General features: G+C 26.3%; 3 protein-coding genes and 1 long non-coding RNA gene across 7 annotated transcripts in view; 1 reads left to right on the top strand and 3 right to left on the bottom strand.

Annotated features, from left to right (window-relative positions):
• Nucleotides 1-1,867: 1,867 nt before the first annotated feature.
• On the bottom strand, nt 1,868-6,600 carry PhKgamma (phosphorylase kinase gamma). Of its 2 annotated transcripts, XM_012494436.3 has the most exons (9): nt 6,082-6,600; nt 5,287-5,453; nt 4,857-5,141; nt 4,692-4,782; nt 4,410-4,546; nt 3,561-3,658; nt 3,143-3,226; nt 2,235-2,393; nt 1,868-2,114 (listed from the first exon to the last, which is right to left on the bottom strand). In XM_012494436.3, exons 1-9 carry the CDS (start codon nt 6,171-6,173, stop codon nt 1,980-1,982), a joined length of 1,248 nt encoding a protein of 415 aa, XP_012349890.1. In that variant the 5' UTR covers nt 6,174-6,600; the 3' UTR covers nt 1,868-1,979. The 2 variants fall into 2 exon arrangements, with proteins under 2 accessions (XP_012349890.1, XP_012349891.1); XM_012494437.3 differs by lacking the exon at nt 3,143-3,226.
• Nucleotides 6,467-8,858, top strand: LOC105737217 (uncharacterized). Its single transcript, XR_015293610.1, has 2 exons — nt 6,467-6,635; nt 8,599-8,858. It is a non-coding gene; the product is annotated as an uncharacterized LOC105737217 (long non-coding RNA).
• On the bottom strand, nt 6,833-10,550 carry fidipidine (coiled-coil domain-containing protein 93). Of its 2 annotated transcripts, XM_086913162.1 has the most exons (15): nt 10,289-10,550; nt 9,729-9,842; nt 9,556-9,650; nt 9,386-9,497; nt 9,158-9,316; nt 8,886-9,074; nt 8,777-8,827; nt 8,594-8,698; nt 8,301-8,518; nt 7,906-8,222; nt 7,699-7,819; nt 7,531-7,615; nt 7,204-7,357; nt 7,015-7,084; nt 6,833-6,945 (listed from the first exon to the last, which is right to left on the bottom strand). In XM_086913162.1, exons 1-14 carry the CDS (start codon nt 10,337-10,339, stop codon nt 7,047-7,049), a joined length of 1,809 nt encoding a protein of 602 aa, XP_086769288.1. In that variant the 5' UTR covers nt 10,340-10,550; the 3' UTR covers nt 6,833-6,945; nt 7,015-7,046. The 2 variants fall into 2 exon arrangements, with proteins under 2 accessions (XP_086769288.1, XP_086769289.1); XM_086913163.1 differs by lacking the exon at nt 7,015-7,084.
• A 3,206-nt stretch (nt 10,551-13,756) lies between these two features.
• LOC100864540 (proton-coupled amino acid transporter-like protein pathetic) overlaps nt 13,757-23,499 on the bottom strand; it is a 32,874-nt gene continuing 23,131 nt past the window's right edge. For both annotated transcript variants that reach the window (XM_086913164.1, XM_012494435.2), the window contains exons 3-5: nt 17,782-18,189; nt 17,095-17,455; nt 13,757-15,861 (exon numbers count right to left, since the gene is read on the bottom strand). In XM_086913164.1, coding sequence (XP_086769290.1) covers nt 15,268-15,861; nt 17,095-17,455; nt 17,782-18,189 — 1,363 coding nt within the window. In that variant the 3' untranslated portion in view covers nt 13,757-15,267. The remainder of the gene's footprint in view (nt 15,862-17,094; nt 17,456-17,781; nt 18,190-23,499) is intronic.

The raw sequence follows: 23,499 nt of genomic DNA, 5'->3' as shown, positions 1-23,499 counted from the left end.
TATGTTCAATGATTAATCACTAGTTTAAAAGTAGTACATAAATTATTTTGATTATTTACTATGTATAATAGCAAAATTTTTTTCTTAAAAATATTTAAGTTTTCGATATTTTAAAATATATTATATGTTTAATATTATTTAATGAAAAAAAGTTTTGTATTTAATTTGTATATATATATATAAATTTTAGTAATTTTAGTAATTTAAAAAAAATGTGAATAAATTAAACAAAAAACACTATATAATCAATAGTTAAAATTATAATTCATTCTTATTTTAAGAAAAAATATATATATATAATTAGTAATAAGTAAAAAATATAAATATAATTTCTATATTTAAATACAAAAATATAAAATTTATTAAAAATGTAAAAAATATAATTAACAATAAAATTTAGATTTACTAAATAATGAGAATTTTTTTTTAATAGAGAGGAGAATAAAATATAAAATATTAGGTATTATTAAAAATATTTTACTTTTTATATACATTTTGCATAAAATATATATACTATATAGTAATGATATATGGTATATATATGATAATATATGATATAATATAATTTCAAAAATTTTTGACATGTGTTTTTAATTTATTTGTAATTATTGAAATGACATAGAATTTAATTTACTACAATCTAATCCTAAATTAATAAAATATAATTTCATTTTTTTCCCCACACAAATGAAGAATGAACTTTATATTTTTTTTTTATAATTTATAATTTAAAAACAAATTCAACAGTACAAAATATATATATTATATATATATATATATAATAATTTTAATATATATAATATATATATATATATGACTAGAATTTGCACAATTATACTATAATTTACATACAGATCTTTGTAAATAATATTATTATAAGATTCACTTCACTTGTTGCAAATGTGAAGAAATTTATAATAATATATATTATATATTTTCTAATGATTTTTCTAAATCTTTTACTGTATACATATATTCTTGATTAATTTCTGGACAATTTAATTTTTTTTTTCTCTCAATATAGATTCAGAAATATTTTGTACTATAATTATTTAAAATTACGTTCAATTTTTATAAAATGTATTAAATATTTAAATATCAAGAATATATTACAGTTGAAATGTTAGTACAAATTTAATGTTATTAATTATTAAATACATAATAATAAAAACGTACAAACATAAAAAATAGAGTCATGGAACAGAATATGTTGCATTATGTTTGTACGTTATCAGCACCGTTATTTATATTCAACATACAATCTGTAAGTCTTATTTTTTTTTTTTTTAGCACATATAATAATTTATTTTAATCTATTTAATATTTGAATATAAGTTATTTTATATTCATATATAATTTTCTGTGAAAAAATAAGAATACTGTAAAGAAAATATTACAGATTTAAAACAGAAAATTCAAAATACAGATTTACAATTTTTAACATAATACTTTTTTTAGATATAAAATACATAAAATATACACACTAACAGTGTGATATTAATAATTTTCAACATCACTAAAAGAATTATTCTTCATTATTAGTATTTTTTTAATTATATTACATATAATTTATACTTATTGAGCATAATTAATATTATTTTAAGAATAATAAATAATAATAAATGAAAGATACTAGAAAGAAATAATTGATTAATTTAAATCTATTTTCAACCAAAAAAAATCATTAAAGAGCAATCAAAAATTAAACAATCCAATTATGTTTTCAGAACACTTAAAATAATTAATACATTACATTACTTTATGATACTGCAAAAATAAAAGACTATAAATACTTTATTGTTACTATAAAAATTGTTTAAACAATTACTTATATTGCAATCAAAGTCAAGAAAAAGCTTTATACATATTTTACCTTTATGTGTAAGTTATTTATTTTTATTTTTTTTTTCTTAGATACTGTAAATATTATCTAAATAAGAAGTAACAATTTTAACTAGATTGCTGTATTAAAGCATTAGTTATCTGCTCAAATTACTAACATAAAGATGTTTAAGTTCTGTCTTTGGTGTATTTTCAAAAAGTGCAGCTCGATTTTGTCCTTCTCCTTTCTTTACCCAATGACCATAAACTCTGAATGCACAACCATCAATAACCTACAACAAAAATGATTTTATTATTATATAGTCAATTTATATAACAAATCGAAAAATATAATTAAATAAAAAACAAAATATATATTAAAAAGATAGTATTTTTAAGCAGAAATATAATACCTTTCGTAAAATTTTGATTCTATAAGGATCAGTGCATGCTACTTGAGTTGAAAGAGGTTCAGGTGTATTGTGAAGTCGTTTAATGCGAACAACTGCACGTACACAAATTATAGCTAACTGGAATCTTTTTCTTGCATTAAACGATTTTGCCTTTAATTCCTGTACAAAATAAAAAATTTGAAAATTTTATGAATTTTATGAATATAATTAAACATAATTAAATATTTTTATATCATTTGATACAAGTATTATTAAACATAGCAATGAATAAATGTTAAATCATGTATGTACAATTACATTTAGTGGAAACAAAATATTATAATACATATAATCATGAAATAATATATAAAAACAAAATAATAAATAGTTTTAAGAAATTAATATAATTTTTTTTTACATGCTTGAAAATGTAATGATTTTTATAAAATTTTTACAAAGAGGTAAACAGCTAATATGTACATATAAAGCTTTAAATATTATATTTTTATAATAATTTTTCAACATAATAAATAATATAGTTAATATTGAAATAATGCTTCTTCATTAATATTTTATTTGCAGTATATTTTATTATTAATTGAGTTAATTAATTTTAATTTAATACTATTAATTGACATTTTTATATTTATATTATGCTTTATCTTAAATATGATGATCAAGTTATGCATATTTATAACTGATATGAATAAATGTATTGCTCCTTAAATAAAAAGAAAATTTTTAGTGAAAAATATATTTTATAAACAAAAATAAAAATACAAAAAAAATAAATAGAAATATTATATTGATTAATTTGAAATATTAATAGAAGCTAAAATGTTAACTGTTATATGTATATATTATATGAAAATTACAATCAAAAGAACTCACATTTAGAGACAAACAAAATAAAAACAAAAATAATTTACCAAAGCTAACTGAGATATCCTACTTAGACGCCGCGAATTAGATGATAGCGAACGTTTTAAAGGAGCGATGTCTTGATCCCATAGCTGTAATTCCAATAATTTTTTATCATAATATTATGATTTAATTTTATTTTAAAGGAAATTATTTTTAAATTAATTATATATATAAAATTTAAATTAATATCAAACAGGATTTAATAATGTTTAATATTTTATAAAAGCATTAAGTTTAATTTTGAATATAGATAGTTGAATATATAAAGCAAACAAATAAAAACATAAAAATATGAATATAATATATTTATTTTAAATGCATAAAATAATAGATATCTTTAAAAAATATTACATATTATATTAAATTTTTATATAATAATAACATTATGTTTGTATTGTAAATATGTTATACTAAGATACATACCACTGTATGAAAAAATGAATGTTCCAATGCTTCTTTGATACTAATTCTCTTCTTGGGATCAACAACTAATAATTTTCTTATCAAATCTTTGGGAGCCTCTGAAAATATAATGGTAATTTTACTATTATAAAAATTTATGAACATTAGAAGTATATTATAAGATATCTGGATGAATATACAAAAAAAACATACATGTAATTGCATCCTATTTATTTATGAAAAAAATGTGCATCATGTTCAAAGATTTGTTAGTAACAACTCTTACCTTTAATATATTTTCCAAATATGAAGCAGCTCACATCAAGATGATATAACTTTTAGATGATTACTCAAGATGATAATACTTTTCTGATATTACCATGGATTTTAATTCATGCTTGTGCATCATTACAATTCAATGACAAAAACTTCCACCTAAAATTTTGTTTGTGTCTTGCAAAATTTTAACTATTGTATAACATTGTACTAGCTTTGACTTTTTAAAAAGACTATTTATATTTGTTTGTATATAGTAATAATAATTGGTTTTGATTGTTAATGAAACAAAAGAAAAAAATGAATATATAATTCAAAAAATTTCATGTAAATATATATGCATTTTTACTACTAAAGCTGAGCAATATCATTTCCACATATTTTTAAATACTTATTGTGTGATTAATAATATATAATAATGTATAAGTGTATTTATCAATTACAATAACTAAAATTGAAATAAAATTCCCTGAAAATGATGCATACATATACATGCATTATGTTAATTAAGCATAAATTTACTCCACATGCCATATGAAACATAAACTATTATTTTTTTCAAGAAATTATATTTTAATAAGCAATAATAAATACCTGTTATGTCTGCCCACTCAGGAGATGTAAATGAATATTTTCCTTCCATAATATTTCTAAGCATAATCATCTGTTTTCTATGCCAGAAAGGAGGACAACCAACTAATAAAGTAAACATAATTACTCCACAGGCCCATCTAAAAAATATCAATATTAATTTCTATCTTAATAAATATCTTAATAAAATAATTTTTATAATTATTTTTTAGTTATTTTAATAAAATAATTATTTAATTATAATTTTTTTGTTTTTATTATATATATCATATTTTAAATACTTACATATCAACTTCATGACCATAACCTTCTGCATTTTCAAACATATTACATTTAAGTACTTCTGGTGCTAAATATCCAGGAGTACCACAAAGATCTAAAAAACATTAATAATAAATTTTTGTTAATAATTAAATTTTGAATTTTATAATTATTATAATTATTACATACCATATAATTTATCTCCAGTTTTTAATAGTCTAGCAAATCCAAAATCAGTTATTTTTACATTTAAATTATCATCAAGTAATATATTTTCTGGTTTTAAATCTCTATGAACTATCCCCTGATTATGTACATGTTGAACACCTTCAAAGACTTGTCTCATAATATAACGTGTCTTTTTCTCAGAGAGAGTAACAACAGATGTGAGGTAGTCAAATAATTCACCATTTTTACAAATTTCAAAAATTAAAAATATGAATGTACTAGATTCAAAGACATCATGTAATTCAACTAAAAAATAAATACAAATAATTTTAAAAAAAATTTATGTATTTTTAATGGATTTAAATTTTTTATAAAGAAAATATAATGCAAAAAGATAATTTTATTTTATTTTAAGTAATTAATGTTTTTTATTAATATATTAATAACTTACTAATATAAGGATGACCTGCTGCTCTACGAAGAATTTGTACTTCCTGTAATGTAGCATCCTTCATAGTATGTCCATCTTCATTTTCATTACTTATATCTATGATTTTAGCTGCATATTCTATACCTGTTTCTTTTTCTATACATCTTCTCACAGTGGAAGATATTCCTCTGTAAATTTAATATATATAAGTTACAATATTTATTTATAATAAATAAAAAAACTAATTTTTAAAATTAAATTTTAAAATTAAAATTTTTTTATTAATATTGAAGATTTTAAGTCTAGGATATTTAAAAAATAATGAAATATATATAATTCTTTGTTATAACTATCATAATATGTTAATTCTTTTAAAACAATATAATTATGAGATATATATATGCTTCAATTATAATTGTATAATAATCATTTTTTAAAACAATGTAATAAAAACTAAATTTGATAAAAATAAATTTTTTATTTTCAATATCCAATATCCAATATAATATTTCAAAGTATTATTCTATTCTATTGTTCTACCAAATTATCATTTCTAAATTTTTTCGAAATGCATTATTTTATTAATATAAACTATCATAGTTAAATAGAACGTATTTAATTTCATCAAATTATATAATTGTACAGGTTAATTTGTTATTATTCAGAAGTTATTATTTTTTTATTTATTTATTGTCATGCAATGTACCAGAATTTAATAATATAAACACTAACATATTTATCATATATGCGTATTTATTAAATAAATAAAAATATTACGTTATATATCTTTTTTATATAAAATATCACATGACGAACCTTCCAAGGATTTCTTTGGGTTCATATTTTGCATAAAATCCCTTAGCAGCATCCTTGTCTGGCAAGAGGTCGTCTCCTTCGTCTTTTGCCATTTTACGCGCAATATTTCTTTCATATATGTAAATCACATTAATAGCCACCGAGTAAATAGCACATGTTCCTTTAATTTGAAAGGAACAAGTTTAAACGAATAGTTCTTCCATCCGATGCAATTGTCATATTACGTATCTATTCCAAAATGTCGCGATGAATACCCGCTACATTCTAAAAAAACGTTAACAAAGATATCACTGATCACCGTACACCGATAATGGCTACGATAGATCCTTGACCAGACGAAGAAAACACATGAACACATAAGCACTATGAAAGGAACAATGGCGATAGTCAATATAAAGTAACGAATGAAGAGGGCTCTGATGATGCAATAAAGAAAATACTTGATTTGCTGAACATGAAAGGAAAAACAGAAAGCAATCTATAATCGACCTAAAATTGTCTCAAAGGTGTGCATATAATGTATATTGCATTCATCTATATTTTACGGTGAACACGTAAGTTACATCATGTGCCTTTAGCAATTCACTATTTTAAATTGTATAACTGTTTCGATTGCGATATCTACAATGCTACAAATATTTTTTTAAATATAATCTCAACCTTATATTCGCATTAATTAATTTCTGACGCGAATTTATCCGTAAGTCATACAATAATATATGGATGATAGAAGGTAAATGAAAAATAATTATTTTAACGAGTTCATATATTTTCATATAAAAGTAATATTGTAAGGAATAAAGGAATGGTTCAATCTTAAATTTTTTTTTAATTTCACAACAAATTATTCTCTCGAATATGTATCTAAAATAAGAAAAATGTAATATATATTAATGATGTATACACAGTATGAACATAAATAGAAGCTGCTACCTTATTTCTTCCTCGCAGTCTTGCTCTCAAATTTAAGGATTATTGTATTGTTCAGATGATATATCCATTCCTTTAACATAATTTTCTTATGATATTAATTCATATTGATGAAATAAACAATTAAGAGACAAAAATACGAGGATTTCATATATTCTATAATAAATAGAAATTAAATCTATATTTACGGACCACGCAATTGTGCGAGCAAGGCCTCATTTTTACGACATTCAATAGTGAGTTGCCTGACCGCAGCGACGTATTTGCGTTGTTGTTCTATTAAAGTAACCAGTTGTCGGCTGAGTGCATCTCTCCTGTTTTTTTCATCAGCACATCGTTTTTCTACCTACATGAAACGCGATCTATATTCTTATCAAAATATAACTCTATACTTTATTTTAAAATTAATTTTATAGACTAATAATTTATATTTTTTTTTAACTTTATATTTTCCAACATTAGTTAATTGTTTTTTTTTTATATAACATGTATTTATATTTAGGAGATTTTTTTTTTTACCTTTGTCTTATTGCGTTTTACACCTGCGACGATTGCTTCGAATTGTTTAAGAAATTCCTCTTTGCCACTTGCCGATGCCATGGCTCTGAGAAAAAATGTGAAAGAAAAAAAGAATACATAATTATGCATGCATAAATATAAGCATAAATATAAAGTTTTATTACTTACTCATTATAATTATCTTGAATCGAATTTAGTAATGATAATTCTTTACTTAAATAAAGTTTCGTATCGTCGAGAGTATTATACAATGTATAATATTGTTTTGTTTCTTTATGCTTTGCCGAAACTGTAAGTCAATAAATAATAATAAAACAACATTGCAGTCATCTAATAAAAAACCGAATACCGATGTATAAAAATAGATTGGCAAACCTTGATTATATAGTTCCATAAATCGTCTTTGGTATTGCGTAAGTTCTGAACGGCCAGGAACATCATCCAATTGCCTAGTTAAGGAGGCAATAGCTCTATTCTTTTTGGCTAATTGTAATCTGACTTTCATAACTGCTTCTTTTTGCTCTTCATATTCCTTTAAACGATCTTCCTCTTCTTCAGATGTACCATTTTCGATTTCTTGCAATTTATTTTTTAATAGATTTAAATCAGATTTACATTGTTCTCGGAAATTAAATTCTTGTTCTTTTAAACCATCATGTACTAAAAGAAGTTCTTCCAAACGTTTATAGATACTAAAATAATATTTTTTTTATTGATATAAAAATTATGCGATAATAATAATTGTAAAAATACAATAGAAAGATAATTACCTATCATTTTCATTAATATCCATTTCTTGTGCCTTTTTTAATGAACGTTCAATACCTTGTCGTTTTGCACGAGATTCGTTTAATTTTTCAATCAATTCTAAATGTTTAGCGGATAAGGTGTCTCTTTCTTTCGTTAATTTACGAACACGATTTTGAAGCATAACTTTTTGATTTTCTAATGTGGTCAAAGCTGCTGAAGAATTTGTGCCACTAGTTTCCTATAATTAGCAATATCATTAATAAAATTTAATTATAAATTAGTTTATCTTAAATTTAAAATTGAAAAAATTTACCTCAGTTTCAGATGTCGACATCGTCGCATACTTCTCAGCTACTTTAGCAATTTCTTGAGCTTGAATACCAACAATATTGCCTACTGCCGTTACGCTTAAACGAGCCTATATAAATAAAATATTACATAAAGAAATAATTAATATTATTTAATTAATATCAATTATAATAATATAATTGCTTACTGAATTTTCTTCAATAACAGCTAAATTTCCAGCTAATTGTTCTGTATTTTCCTATAAAGAAAAACATTGAAAAAATCATAAATTTTATCTATTTACATAATTTATTTACTTTTTCCTTTAATTTTTCTTTATTTTCATCTTCTTTAAAATCACTTGAAATAGTTTCAGTTGGCGAAGTAGTAATTTTTATAGAATAGAGAGGTGCTTCATATTCCAAAACAGTACTAAGAAATTTAGTAGATTCTTCTCTTTTAGAGCCATCTTTCTGTTTAAAAAGACGCCGAGGTTCATATGATTTCTAAAAAAAATTTTTAACTATTTAGATTAAATATTTATCTAAATTTATTTACATTATCACCATAATTTGGAAATGTGTTTTACCGTAATCAATTGAATATTTTTTATTAAATTTTCTTTAACTATTTGTGTTGTATATGAATCTTCAGAAAAAGAATGTTTCTTATTAAATTGACTTAAAGCAAACGACCGCACAAAATCTGCCGTTTGTTCTCGAGTTTCCATGGAACGCTTTACTAACCACTGAAAATAATTATTAGTTATTAAAATGTTTATAAAAAAATTAAAAATTCAAGAAATAAAATTATTTACCTGAATGACGGGGAAAATATGAATACAATCTAAACCTTGAATTTGATGTGGTTCTATACGATATGGACAGTTCATTTTGGGTAGCATAGCCACGATTTTTTCGGTCAATGAACTAAATATAAAATATGTAAGATGTTAAAAAAATCAAGATATTTTACAAATTTACTTACATTTTTTGGCCTATAGTAAGATTTTCTCGAAACAATAAATCAATATCTACATCGAAATTACATGATTCTATACACCAGGTCATTCCACCAATTACCTAAACATTACAATAATGTTTATTGTTTTTAATGAGTTTTTTTAATTTAAATTTAAAATTTATGTATATTATACATACTTTATCAAAGTTTGATAATCCTTTTATCCTAGCTCGAAAATAGCCTGCTGCCAAAAGTAAATCAATAATATCTTGAAATTTCTTTTTTTGTTCTTCATCTTCGCGAACATCAACCTAAAAACATTGTAATATATTTAAATTTCATATTTTATTAAATCATATTTCCCGCTTTCTGTTTAGAACAGATTTATTATTAAAAATTCCGATAGAGGGCTACAAATAAGTAGAGATGGACATTACATATATATTTCTATTAGAATACTAAATAACATTTATTTAAAACAATTTGACAAGAAGTGCACAAATAAATGAATATTTTATAAGTTCTATTAAAAAATAAATTGAATATAAATAGTAATAAAACAATTTAAAAATGGTGAGGATTGTGTGAAAGGGAAATATGTAATAAAAAATGGACATCGTATTATTACTTATATTTCATTATTAATACATAAAATGACAATATTATGAAATAAAAATTAACTTTAATATTTACTTTTTATAAATTTTGATTGTCAATTTGTTAATTATATAAACATATAATTGTTCTGTAGACGTACCTCAGTTGTTTCAGAGCTTCGTGATAATTTTTTTGGTACATCGTTTAACATGGTTATGTTTTCTTAAGATTATATATATAAATCGGGATAATTATTGTATATTTAAAATGGAGAATTAATATATTTATTTGAAAAAATTCAAATTGTATATAATGTCCTGTCACTTGATAATATAAATTCTTACTGTCACTTTAGCTATTTTACTAAACTCACGTCTTAGATGTGAACATTAAGCTGAATTTCTATGTGTTATTTGATTGGTAGTTTTCATTTTCTAAATTATTCAACAATCATTTATGGAGATTTATGTTTCTAAATATTTAAATACATACATCTTACTATATAATGTAATGTAAATACAATACATATTTTAAATTCATCTTGACTTTATTTTTATAATTGTATATATTTCTTTTATATATGTATTAATTTTTAAACGATATTAATACTCCTGATTTATTTTGTAAGTAGAATAACTATATAAAAATAATTATTATTATGTTATATTAAGTTATTATTATTATTTATAACACAATATTAAGAATTTTATTAATTAAGTCATATTTTATTTAATTATAATTTAGAAATCGTAAACGTTTCTTCTTGCGGATTTTATTATTAATTAGATATGTTTCAACTGCAAAATTTTAAAGAACAAACGAAAATAAAGAGAGTAAATAGTAGGAACAGTACAGAGATAGGATAAGAATTGAACTTCAGTACCATCTCTTGAATGTTTTTAAGAAGACATTTTTAACACTCAAGAGATAATACTGATTTCTCAGTTTTTACCCTATGTTTCGCCTACTTATCTTTTAACACGTAATTACAACGAGGATATCAATTGAATATACTTTCATTATTTCTTTTTTAAAATTAAAATGTATCTTAATCTTTATTTCATCTGTTTCATCATATTATCACATGATGATGAAATATAAAAATGCATTTAAAATATTTTTTGATAAAAATTGCAAATCGATTTTAAAAAATGAAAGAACAAAGAATACTAAATAAAAAGTATTACTATATTATTTTTTTTGCAAATCGTTGTGTATTAAATATTCATAACATTGTTTGGTACAATGACTGACAAAAGTTGATGGAGTGCATGAAATACGCATACACGTGAAACAATATTCTTTGAGCGGCAACCATTCCCACATAGCGCACAATTCATTGTGGAAGTCCGGAGTAAAAAGGCAGCGAAATGGCATATTCATTATTTACTTTTTTCGTCTCTTAAATACATTATGATTCCATCTAAAGAATCTCTGTAACAATAAGATTTTATTGAAAAGGAAAATCATTCTATTATTATTTTGAACTATCTGTGTGTATGTCTTCTTATACAAAATATTGTATATATAAAGAAATAATACATGATGTAAAAAGATTGGACGAGTATAAAAGATGATAAAACATGGATGAAGCTTGGCGAAATTTAGCAGTCTTCTATGGCTCGGAAGAAAAAAAAGAATTGTAATTTGTTTCTACCCTGTTCTTGATAAAACGTGATACTAAGATTTTAAGAAAATGGCAATAACTACCGTGCATTGTTTAATCTTCTTAAGATGATCTTTTTCCACTTTCATACAACATACACGGTTGAAGAATCATTTAAATTGTTCTAAGATAAGAAAAGAACATATCGAGACTTAGATTCTAGTCGTTTAACATGTAGAATGTATCATTAAAGATGTTATGGTTTAATAATTTTGATATTTTGAAAAATAAAAAAAAAATCTACTATTTTTTGGATTTTGTTTAATATCAAGATATGATCTTATTTATCGTAAGAAAATTTCAATTATTTGTTTAAATAATTGCTTAAGATAATTCGTAAATATAAAACAATTAATTAATATCTTAATCATCATTTTATAAAAATAAACAAAAACGTTTTTAAATAAACGTTTTTAATAAATTTAAAAAAAAAAAAAAGAAAATGCACTATCTATTTATATATTTTTCGAATAATTAAGTTATTTTCAAATTGAATTAAATTCAATTCAACGATTTATAAATTTTTTAAATATTTCCATAGATAATTCAATTTGCAACATATTTAGTCATACATTCTGTTCTGTCTCTATAAGATCCAGTCTTATATTTATATACAATTTTTTCAAAGAAAAAGAATCAAGCCACTAAAAAACAATATCAACGCGTATCTTTGAAATATGCACAACAAGAATTTTTTGAACAACGATCGAAAATGATCGAAACGAAAAACGATCGTGCACTCGTAACCTATCGCTTTATAATGTAACACGTATTGTAAAGCATATTACTTTGTAAATACAAGTAGTTCTTGAGAATATAAAGTTCGAATGAAAGCCGAAATTAGATGTTTCAATTTCGTTAATATTCTTACAATTTCAAACAATTTCAAATTTAATCGATAAATCAGTTTAATTTAAAATGGAATACGCAAGAAATAGATCATTACAAATTTTTTTAAATCTTAGTATTAGTACTTTTTGAAAAGATTATTAGTTTTTTTTATTATTATCAATAAAAAACTTTTATTTTTATTGTCCTGCAAAATACTTGTCAAAATCTAATCCACGATGAAATGAGTGATTTTCTTTTTTATAATTTTTTTTTTTTTTTTTTTTAAGAATTTATAAAAATTTGACAATCTTCGAAAAAAATCGATTGTCCATTCTATACAAATTCTTAATTATTCCTATTCGATGAAAGTGCGCCTTTCAGTTAATTTAGACTTGAGCTTTTCTTAAGCCAAGTTAAAGATCCAATTTACATTTTAATCTCGATTATGATGATGCATAGCGCGTCATCATCGGTGTCTTTCACTAAACTTCTTACGGACTAGCAAGCGTGCACATCGCGATACTTATCACACCTACGTGCCATTCTGTCTCTTATCCTTAATTAATCACTTTTTGCACGTCTTCTTTCGTCTCTTTTCGTGCAATGTGCACTAGGAACAGATGGACAGTTTCCATCAGTTAAATCGATCGATCTTCTTAATTGGAACGTTATTTTTTTTTTCTTTTTTTATCAATAAAATTTTAATTGACAGAGTTGTCCTAAATTTCGATTCTAAATAAAAAAAAATTTCCAATCCAATAATTGTTACGAGGAAAATTTAATCATTATTATATTATTAAATCTAATAAATATTTATTTTCGATAATAAAAATAGATCGATCGATGAGTAACCTTGGAAACTTCTTATCTTACAAATCACTCTCTTGTCGCGGTAAATTTGAACGAACGCACGTTAAAGCCATATGTATACACACATATATATATATATATAAAAAAATTAAAAAAAAAAAAAAAAAAATAAAAACGCGAACGGTCCTTGTTCGTTCGTAGGTAAAACGACGCTTAAGTATAATTTATATATCTATTAACTTAATGCGTACATACGCTACTAAAAACAAGAAGAAAAAAATGAAAAAAAAAACCGTCCTGCAGTTGATTGTGAAGTCGATGGAAAAACTTCGTCGTGCGTACGGTCTACGCAACTTAAATAAATAATAAAAGACAGAAAAATGGGGAAGAAAGAAAGGGCGCTTCCATCCACGTCCTTGATGATAACACTCGTCTCAGTTATTAGCACGGATCACGCGCATCGTGAAATCCACCATCCCGTGGATCCGGGTACTCCGAGCCACGTTGTGCTATTGACTTTTGCTCGGTTAATCGCTCGAACGTATGGCGATGCGCGGTAAAACTCATTAATGTCGCACGAAACCAATATTTTCCTATTACATTTGACATCTTATTTCGTTAATTTTGTTTTTAATTTTTAGAAAAAAAGTTTGAGAATTTTTATTCATAAGAATATAAGTAATTTTTGACATGCAAAAATTTAAGAATTCAAATTGCAGAGAGAATTTTTCTTTAAATTTGATCGATTAAAAATGAAAAATGTCGTTATAATTTATATGACAAATACGTTATCATTTCTGATAAAATTAAATCTTCGAGGAAATTATAAATATCTATTCGAGGATTAACACGCCACATTAATGATTCTTACCGTACATTTGGCGTACGGTGTTGTACGGCGCGACGTCAATAGCGACGACTCTGACGTAATTCGGTAAAATTCGATTATGCTTTCTATAACACATATTAAGCCATATTCTATGTGACATACATTTCTTATCGATTACACAAGTTGCGGAGAAAAATGAAGCAATGATGACGAATAATCTGTGTTACTTTCTACAAAAAGAGTTCGTGTATATCTCTTCTTCGTCTTTTGGATCATCTTTTATTAAATGTAAAATAGCTAAGGATAAACAATTAAAATTAATCTCTTCTTCTCACTTCATTTTACCGTCTTAATATTCTTCATGATAGAAATTTTAACCTTTTGATTCACCTTTCTTTAATAAACATCCATACATTTCATAATTAATTATATTTTATCAAAATACCAGCCTAAAATTAGACCGATTCAGACACATTATACATTTGTAATGACGGATATACAAATGTTCAAATATTCATCGTAATAAACAATTCGCGAACACTTTTAAAAACAAATAATATCTCGTATTACAAAATAATACACGAACTCCCCTGAACATAATGACTTCTTCTTATCTATTTACAATTAATAGAGACGATAAGAATAACAAGAGTGTAATAAAAATAGTGTGAAATAAAACAAAAGTCTCAGAATTAATCGTAGAACCCGTCTACTACTTGACGTCTTCATCGTCGTTACAGTCGTCGTGCTATCGATGCGAAGAGAAATTGTAAGAAGGAGCGAGACGAAGCTGCTAGAAGTTCGAAGCTCGCCAGGCCGCGTGACGTTACTATGCTGGATGGGCCGGTAGCGGCATCATCCTCCAGGTGGTCGTGATCGTCGCCCCTCTGGTACGACGAATCCGCTCGACGAGAGCGCGGAAGGTGTCCAACGACACGCCGGCATCAATGGTACGCGCTGAGCGATTATTCCGTCGCACCGCAGCTCCTTCGAACCCGGCGCTTCATTTATTCTCATCGAGAATCTCCTGGATGCTCACGTAGGTACCGGTGAGAAACCCTAGCACGCCGAACGAGATGATAGCAAGGTTCTTCCAGAGCTTCCAGTAACACGCCCCCAATCCATTCTCCTGATCCCACACGGTGACCAACTCGATCACCGATGGGAACATCAGGCCCAGAGTGGACAGGCACACAGCGCCTACTAAGGAAATGAACGGCCCTAGATTTGGGATAGCAATTGCGACGGTAACGGTGAAAATCACCATGATGATACGGATTATGTATTCGGCCAAGAGTTTTCTCGAGCCGAAATATTGTTTAACATTTTTCCAGATGATCTCCATGGGCACGTAAAATTGTAGGCCGTAAGTGAGGAAGATGGCCACCGCGATCATCAGTTTGGCGGATTGGGCGAGGATGTCGCTCTGCTCTGGGTTCAGGGTGATCGAGGCCTTCGTGTCCTCACCGTATCGCCAGTAGCCGAAGAAACCTACGGTGCTGTATAATAATACTACGAAGAACATGCCGGTGTTCAGAACTCCTGGACAACCGATGAAGTGCGTTGGTGTCTTCATGTTGTTCTCGAGAGGCATCACCTGTGAAAAGTGGAATTAATTAGATTGGAATGTCTGTTATGCAGAATTTTCATTCATTATTAAATTTTATCTTGGCCGACAATTGATGAACAATTTTTCAACTATTCCTTTCAATATTCAAAATATGTAAATTGATAATAAAAACGTATGAAGTAACGAAATATTCGATTGAATGTAAAATTTTTTATGAGAAGATATAAATTATGATGTAAGGAAATTGAAAAATATTTTGATTAAGAAATCGAAAGAATGTCCTTAAACATCGTTGTCGATCATATCACGAACCTGTCATATGATCCAATGGAATTTTACGATTATGACAATGGTGCTTGTTGATTTTGTTATCATATTGAATGAAATAATTGGTATGCTTTGAAAGGAATACACGTAACAAAAGTTAAACGTAAGATTTACTGTTATGCGTCTTTCTTGTAACAAATCGCAGTAATCGTATTACGTGTGATGATAAATTCAACAAAAGGATTTGCAGTTCTTGTTTCTTGTTATACGCCATTATATAATAGCTTGCGTCTATTACATGGTACTTTTACGTCTTAAAATCAATCACTTATTTAAAGGCGGATATTTTATAATATTTTATTTAATAATATATCATATAATAATACATGTTTATGTTTATTTATAAATATTTTATAACATTTATTTGGATTTGATGATTTTAATATTTTTCAATTTTTGTTTTTATTATAAGTAAAGAGAAACGTTATATGATTAAATGAAAAAAAAAAAAAAAAAAAAGAAAAAGAAAGAAATTGCGAAGTTTCAAGGCTCTTTAAAAAGTGCGCAATAGCAAAGCGAAGGATAAATTTCACCGCGATCGTTCATTGGAATTTTCGATCCGGCATCTAACCGGTAACTCGTTCGTAACCGCTTATAGCATGATCGAAATACTAAACGCGATTCCACTGCTACGTTTGCGATCTGTTATGCTGTGCACGGAATATCAACGATTCGCTCGACTTTTTTAAAATTATCGAGCAAATTGTATATTATGGAGAATATGTATAAATTATTAAAGACAATATTCAAAGACAATATTTTCTTTAATAAACTTAATAAAAAAAAAGATAATTATAATATGGAATAAAACATAATAGAATTCTCAAAATAAATGAATATTTGTTAATAAATAAAATCCAATTTTGCGATATTTAATCGAATCATAATAATTGCAATCATAATACATATTTACGTTATTCCAATTATACTTACTACACCAATGCCTTCGAGAGCGAAAATAGCCGTGCCAAAGAAGAGAGGTAGTTGAGACCAGCTCGAGAAGTTCGGTACATCCTTTATGCTTGGTAAATCGCTGAAAATATAGTAGAACGTGATCCCCATTCCAGTGGCGATCAGAACGTTTGCAAGCATGGAAAATGGCGCCAGATATTTCAAGTTTCTCACGAGAGAGAATATGATTAAGAAAGGTAACAACGCCGCCATATAAAACCGGATATCTCGGTCGGTTTCCGTATAATAATCAACTACCCCTTTTACATTGGTCGAGATGAAAACAATATACACGCAGCAACAGCCTATTAGGTCGATCACTAAGAACGAATTGATTGTCGCTCTGAAAATATTCAAAAATTAAAATTACTTTCTATTAATTAATTAATTTCTATTATTTATGACTACCTTTCGTTTATTTAACAATTTACTTATTTCTTTGCTGTAAAAATTTTCACTTCTGTTATTAAAATATACTTTCGATAATTTCGTTATCTAATTTTCTAATAAATAATTCATGGATTTTTGTAACCTAATGTATCCAAATAATTCATCGATAATTTATGTAACTAAATATACAAATGGTTACAGAATGATTTCGAAATATAAAAAAAAAAAAAAAAATGAAAATTCAACCAATCAAAAGAAAAAAAGACGATAAAATCTTACTTTGCTAATCTAGCATATTTCTGTACAGATTCAGGACCGACAAGAAATGCCGCTTCTGCGACATCAGCGAACCCTAGGCTCGGTGTTTGAGTTCGCCTGCATAGGTTATGTGCACATTTAACCAAAATATGCACGCAATAAGTGCAAACTGCTCCGATGAAGAACGTGGCGAATAAACCAAACAAAAGACCAGCATTCCGGAAGGCCATAGGCATAGCTAAGATCCCAGTTCCCAAGCTTCCTTTCAGCAGATGTATCAATGTGTCTAAATCCGATGTGGGATGTGCTAACTTTCTATGCTCAAACGGATTGTAAAGGGCCGCTTCCTCATCGTTTGGTCGTTCCACAAGTGGTAACGTCGAACCGTTCGTGACGGTAATAGGTATGTCATTTTTCTCGCACTTGTATCTGCAAAACCAACATTGTTAGTATCCAGTCTCGTTAAAGATTTTCATTTTTATATTAGAAGGGATATTAATTATCATAGTTTTGAGATCGCGAATATAGATGTGTCGTGAGGATTCATGACGACGTAAGTATGCAGAACGTATTTTTCTTGACATATCGATTATGCGAATGTTTTTGTATACGAAAGAAAAAAAAAAGAAAAGAAAAAAAAGAGGTATTATATTTATGCGGGAAGAGTGCAGAGTAACATGTGAGAGATTTTTATTTTCGTAGTCGCGCAATATGCACACCACGTATTTACAAGGATCAGTGGGGGAACAGAGAGGATCGAAGTGTTCGTAATCGGTTTATAGAGTAACTAGACACGATAAAGCTTGCGCAAATGGCGTAGTCAAATGTGATTGGAATGATTTATTTAGAATCTGATTTTTTTGTACTAATATTCATTTTTTTTTTTTATATTAAATTTAATGATTTGTATTTTAATTTGTTTTAATTACTATATTTTAGAAAAATTATTTGACATTTTAATATATTTAAAATTTTATAATGGAAATATTGAATTTCACGCTAGATTGAATAAATAATTTGTTTCGTGTCAAAAATAAATCAGACTTTAACACAAAGTGATGTTTATAACTCATCAATGCTATGTATATTATTTGCATGAAAAGAACTTATTCGTCAATATTCATATTGAAAAATAATTCTCAATGCAACGTTTTTATTATTTTCGAGGTTATCAACAATTACATTTATGTCTTTTGTGCATTTTTACTTCTCAAGTTTGTTTCTTCACTATTCGTACGATTAATCACTATTCAAACATTAATCTAAGAATACTAAATAATCTAATTTATTTAGAATAAAAAAGAGAACGTTAAATACGTTTAATTAAAAAAGAAAGAAAGAAAGAAAGAAAATAGGAACAAAATCAAGAATCCGACTACGCCATTGAACGCGTGCTTATAAATAAAACATAGCATTAACGAGGTTGATGATAGCACGATAAAAGATATGGTTTCGTGGGCGAAATCTACGCGTTTTAATTAGGCAAAAGCTGTAGACTCGTAACACGCATTAATTTAATAATAGAGAACATGAAGTTAGCAATGAGGGTACTGCTTACTGCAAGATTTTATAGATGAAACGATTTTTGCACTGTATAGTCTCAAATAAATTTGATCAGTTTTGTCATATTTCTTCACGCTGTGCGTTTAAATTGTTGCTGCAAGCGTGAATTTGTTGCATATTGAAGGCGCCAGCGAATAATGTCAAAAGTAAAAACACATTTCTAAAATATTTATTTTTTATTCTATGCGTATAACGATATGTTTATTTACTTCTTAATTTTTTGTTTTAGTTTAATGATAACATTTAATAGAATTGTACTGGCAAAAATTTTTGTTAAAATTGATATCGATCTTACTATTATATTTTATATTTGTTAATAGAGATATTTATTTTTTTCAAATCATAATCAATTATATAACAATCTTAAAATAATTGAATTCTATTAATTAATTTTCATAATTAAACGACGTTACTCCCTGGCTCCTTTACGAGATTATATAATTGATGCATTTCATCAAATGCCAATTCCAATCGATTAAACTTTCTAAATAAAACAAATTTCGAATCGGCGAATTCAATCAGTCGACGATGTATTTGACGTTGTAAAATATTCCGCAACTGAATAACCAATCATTTAATTCAATCAATTTTTATGCGCGTTTTTATAAGCAAACGGTCTCTTCAATATTCTCCCTGTCGCCCAACTTTCCGTACGTTCATATCAGGGGAACATATATTGAGGAAATCGATAGAAATAACGAAAGATCGATCAAAAATCTCTCTAAAATATCAACGCATAATTTTTGTTCTCTTTTTTTTCTTTTTTTTTTTTTTTGTTATTAATTTTTCTTTTTTTTTTTTTTTAATCCTAATTCGATCATATAATTCTCATTTCGTATTGTACGAATGACACGAGATTTATTCTATTTATTTTAACGGAAAAAGAAAAAGTGCATGACGCAACGTGTCTTGTGAGATAAAATTTGGCAAGATCTATTTTACACGATAAAATTAGAATTTTATAATATGATAATAACCTTTTGCAAAATTGTATTTTAGAATTTTAAAAAGCATCGATGATATCATCGCTCGATTTATTATTGAATATTATTGATTGGTGAAAAAGGAATTGATTGATTGATTGTCTCGATTCTTGGAATAATAAAAATTATTATTTTTTATTATATAATATAATAATAATATTAACTTTATGATGTAGGCTTAATTCTTGACAAAATATTAATAGTTTTTACTAATATTAGATTAGTTATAATAATTATAATAATTAGCCTTAAAATACAAAAATGACTAAATTGGAATATTGGAAATATTTTAATATTAATAAATCCTTTGTTCTTTATTTTAGTTTTTTTTATTAATAACTTAATTTCCTAATAATGAAATAATAAAACGTGTGATGTCTTTTTATTAATAATAATATTTAATATTTTGAATTTCGGGAAATGTTGAAAAATTCGTGCCAAATAATTTCATTTACGCATTTAACATTCCTATTTTCGAGTTAAAATAGGAAAATAAAATAATAACTATCAAGTTTTAAATATTTAATTGATGTCAGACCAATGAAATGTTCAAGATTTGATATTTAATATTCTATTTTTATTTCTATGATAAATTTTCCATGCAATTCAATAATAAATTTGAAACTTGAAATTTAAAAAATTTTATATCTAATCAATTTGTTGAAAAAAAAATTTTTATAACGAATTATAAAAAATTCCAGTGTAGCAAATTCATAGCTAATATAATAAACAAGTAAAATTTTTTCTTTTCTATTTCTGACAAGCTAGTCACGAATAATAAATTTCATTATTAAACGATAAATACCTTCACGTATAACCATGCACTTTTCCTTGATATATGTAACATAACATATATATCCCGTATAATTATTAAAATTTGGATCACGATCGATCTCGAATAAGAATGCAGTTTTGATCAGCACGGAAAAAACGAGCAAATCTATTTAGACGAGATGGACAATCGTTCGTTCGAGCGTTATCATTCAAAATTTAATAATCAGCTTTTAACATTACCCGATCGATAAGTTATCGTAACTTGTACAACCACGTAGCACGTGTGCGTATTATTTGTGTGTGTATTCAATGTGTATAACAACGAGAGATACTTAGATAATGTATTAGGGCGGGAGAAAAAAAAGAGAAAAATACAATTTTGTAAAAAGGTAGGTGTGTAGGCATATAGGTACCCATTTAGGTGCGGTAGTTTCTCTCCTTAGTCGTGCGAAGCTTTCTTAGTCGAGAAAGCTCCGAAATAGGAATAGTAGTAGTAGTAGTAGTAGAGTAGTAGTAGTAGTAGGTCTGTATGTGTCACGTTACACGTGACAAGAGTTCACGCGTCGCGATCAGGCTTAGAGGTAGCTGCAACCACCGCACTGCATCACCGCGACGCCCAGCGCCACGACGCAGTACGACGACTAACAAGCCTTCTTTCATTTCTGACATTTTTTTTTTTTTTTTTTTTTTTTTTTTTTACACTTCTCGCCGAGCGTGTTTTGTTTTCTTTTTTTTTTTTTAAATTATTTTTTTAGTAATGTTATTGATTTTTCGGTACTTTTAAATTTCATTTTTTGTTTTTTTCGTTTTTTTCTTTTACGCACATCAAATCGATCGTGTATTATTTTATTTTCAATGCCAATTTTTTTTGATTTTGTTTGGTTTTTTTTTTTTTTTTTTTTTTTTTAATGATTTCGGACAAAATGAGATCGCACGAGACGTTCGAAAAAGGTTTATCTCTTTTTCTTTCTTTCTTTTTGATTCCTTTTTTTTTTTTTTTTTTTCCGTAATTTTTTTCGATATCGTCCGTCGATAAATTTGCGTCGCGTTTGCGTGTCTAGTCGCGAAACTCCGATCACGTTTCTTTTTTTTTTTTTTTGATTCTAATTTTTATTTATTTTCGTTTTTGTTGATTTTTAATTCCAATGTTTCTTTTTTCGTTTTTTTATTATTATTGTTATTATTGTTATTATTATTATTATTATTTTTTTTTTGTTTCGTTTGACGAAGCGTTTCACCGTTGCTCAATCGAACGGCGCCAGTACACGTCAATCGTAACAAAACCGTCTCGATATAAACCGCGTTTTGAACCCGCGATCGTCCATCAAAGAGACCGTGCCGTTTCTTTCTCTTAAAACGGTGTACCGTGTATATATATATATGTTTTTATATTTTTATTTTTATTATTATTATTATTATTTTTTTTTTTTTTTTTTAATATGTTTTACATTTTTGTCACTTTCACATTATTCGCAGAGCACTTTCATAGAGCCCGAATCTATGCCCGCAGTTTATACGCAAGTCTGGAATCATATAAATGCACATATTATATAGTAAAGACAGATTTCATCTTTATTAGAATCCTTCAGAGGAAAATAGTTCACATTTGTTTGCACACCGCATGGCCTCAATTACGAAGAAACCGCGAGGATTCTCTCCTTTCTGCACCTTGTCTTTTTATATTTCTATCCTCGCTCTTTGATCAATTTTAAGTTTTTTATTATAAAAAAAAAAGGAGGGGGGGGGGGAAGACACGTGGCTTGTTTATTTTTCAAATTTTAATGATGAAAAAAAAAAAAAAAAAATAAAAATCTTTTTTCCTCTTCATCTACTAATTCAAATTAATTAAACTATTGCTACGATAGTGTTAATAAATTTACATTACAATCCCATTTATGTAATTATCATTTTAATTTTAATGACTACCGCCGGGTAAATGAATAGCTTACGTTTATATATTAAGAGGCGCGTAAAAGATTAATCCACAGAGAGATAATCCACTTCCTTTTATAAAAAGAATAATAGCAGTAGCTTTTCCATTATGAGATATACTCTTTGAACCGACCTTGCCAGCCTCATTAATTACTTCCTGTATGAAACTTCCAAACACGTGACAATTAAAAACGATTATTGTTACTCAACAGGTGTTTCGTATGAATTGATGTTCCACTAGAAAAAAAGATTAAGCCGCGTTTCCAACAATTGTGCATTATAAATTTAATTATATATATATATATATTATATCGAGAAAGATAAACGAAGGATAATAATCGCGAATAATTCCAAGATCTCTAATTATCCGTTCCGATCGTTTTATACGATCATTTTGTACGTTACACAATTTGTCACATTGAAATTGATCGATTATTGAACGTGGAGACCTGACTTATATAACGTAACGTAACGCCGCAATAAGAAA

The sequence above is a fragment of the Apis florea genome, unplaced genomic scaffold (assembly GCF_048593485.1).
Source record: "Apis florea isolate Af1SG1 unplaced genomic scaffold, ASM4859348v1 contig_3496_pilon, whole genome shotgun sequence".
In the NCBI taxonomy this organism is placed as follows: domain Eukaryota; kingdom Metazoa; phylum Arthropoda; class Insecta; order Hymenoptera; family Apidae; genus Apis; species Apis florea.
The sequence above is the reverse complement of the archived record's forward strand: the minus strand, read 5'-3'. Positions and strand labels throughout refer to the sequence as shown.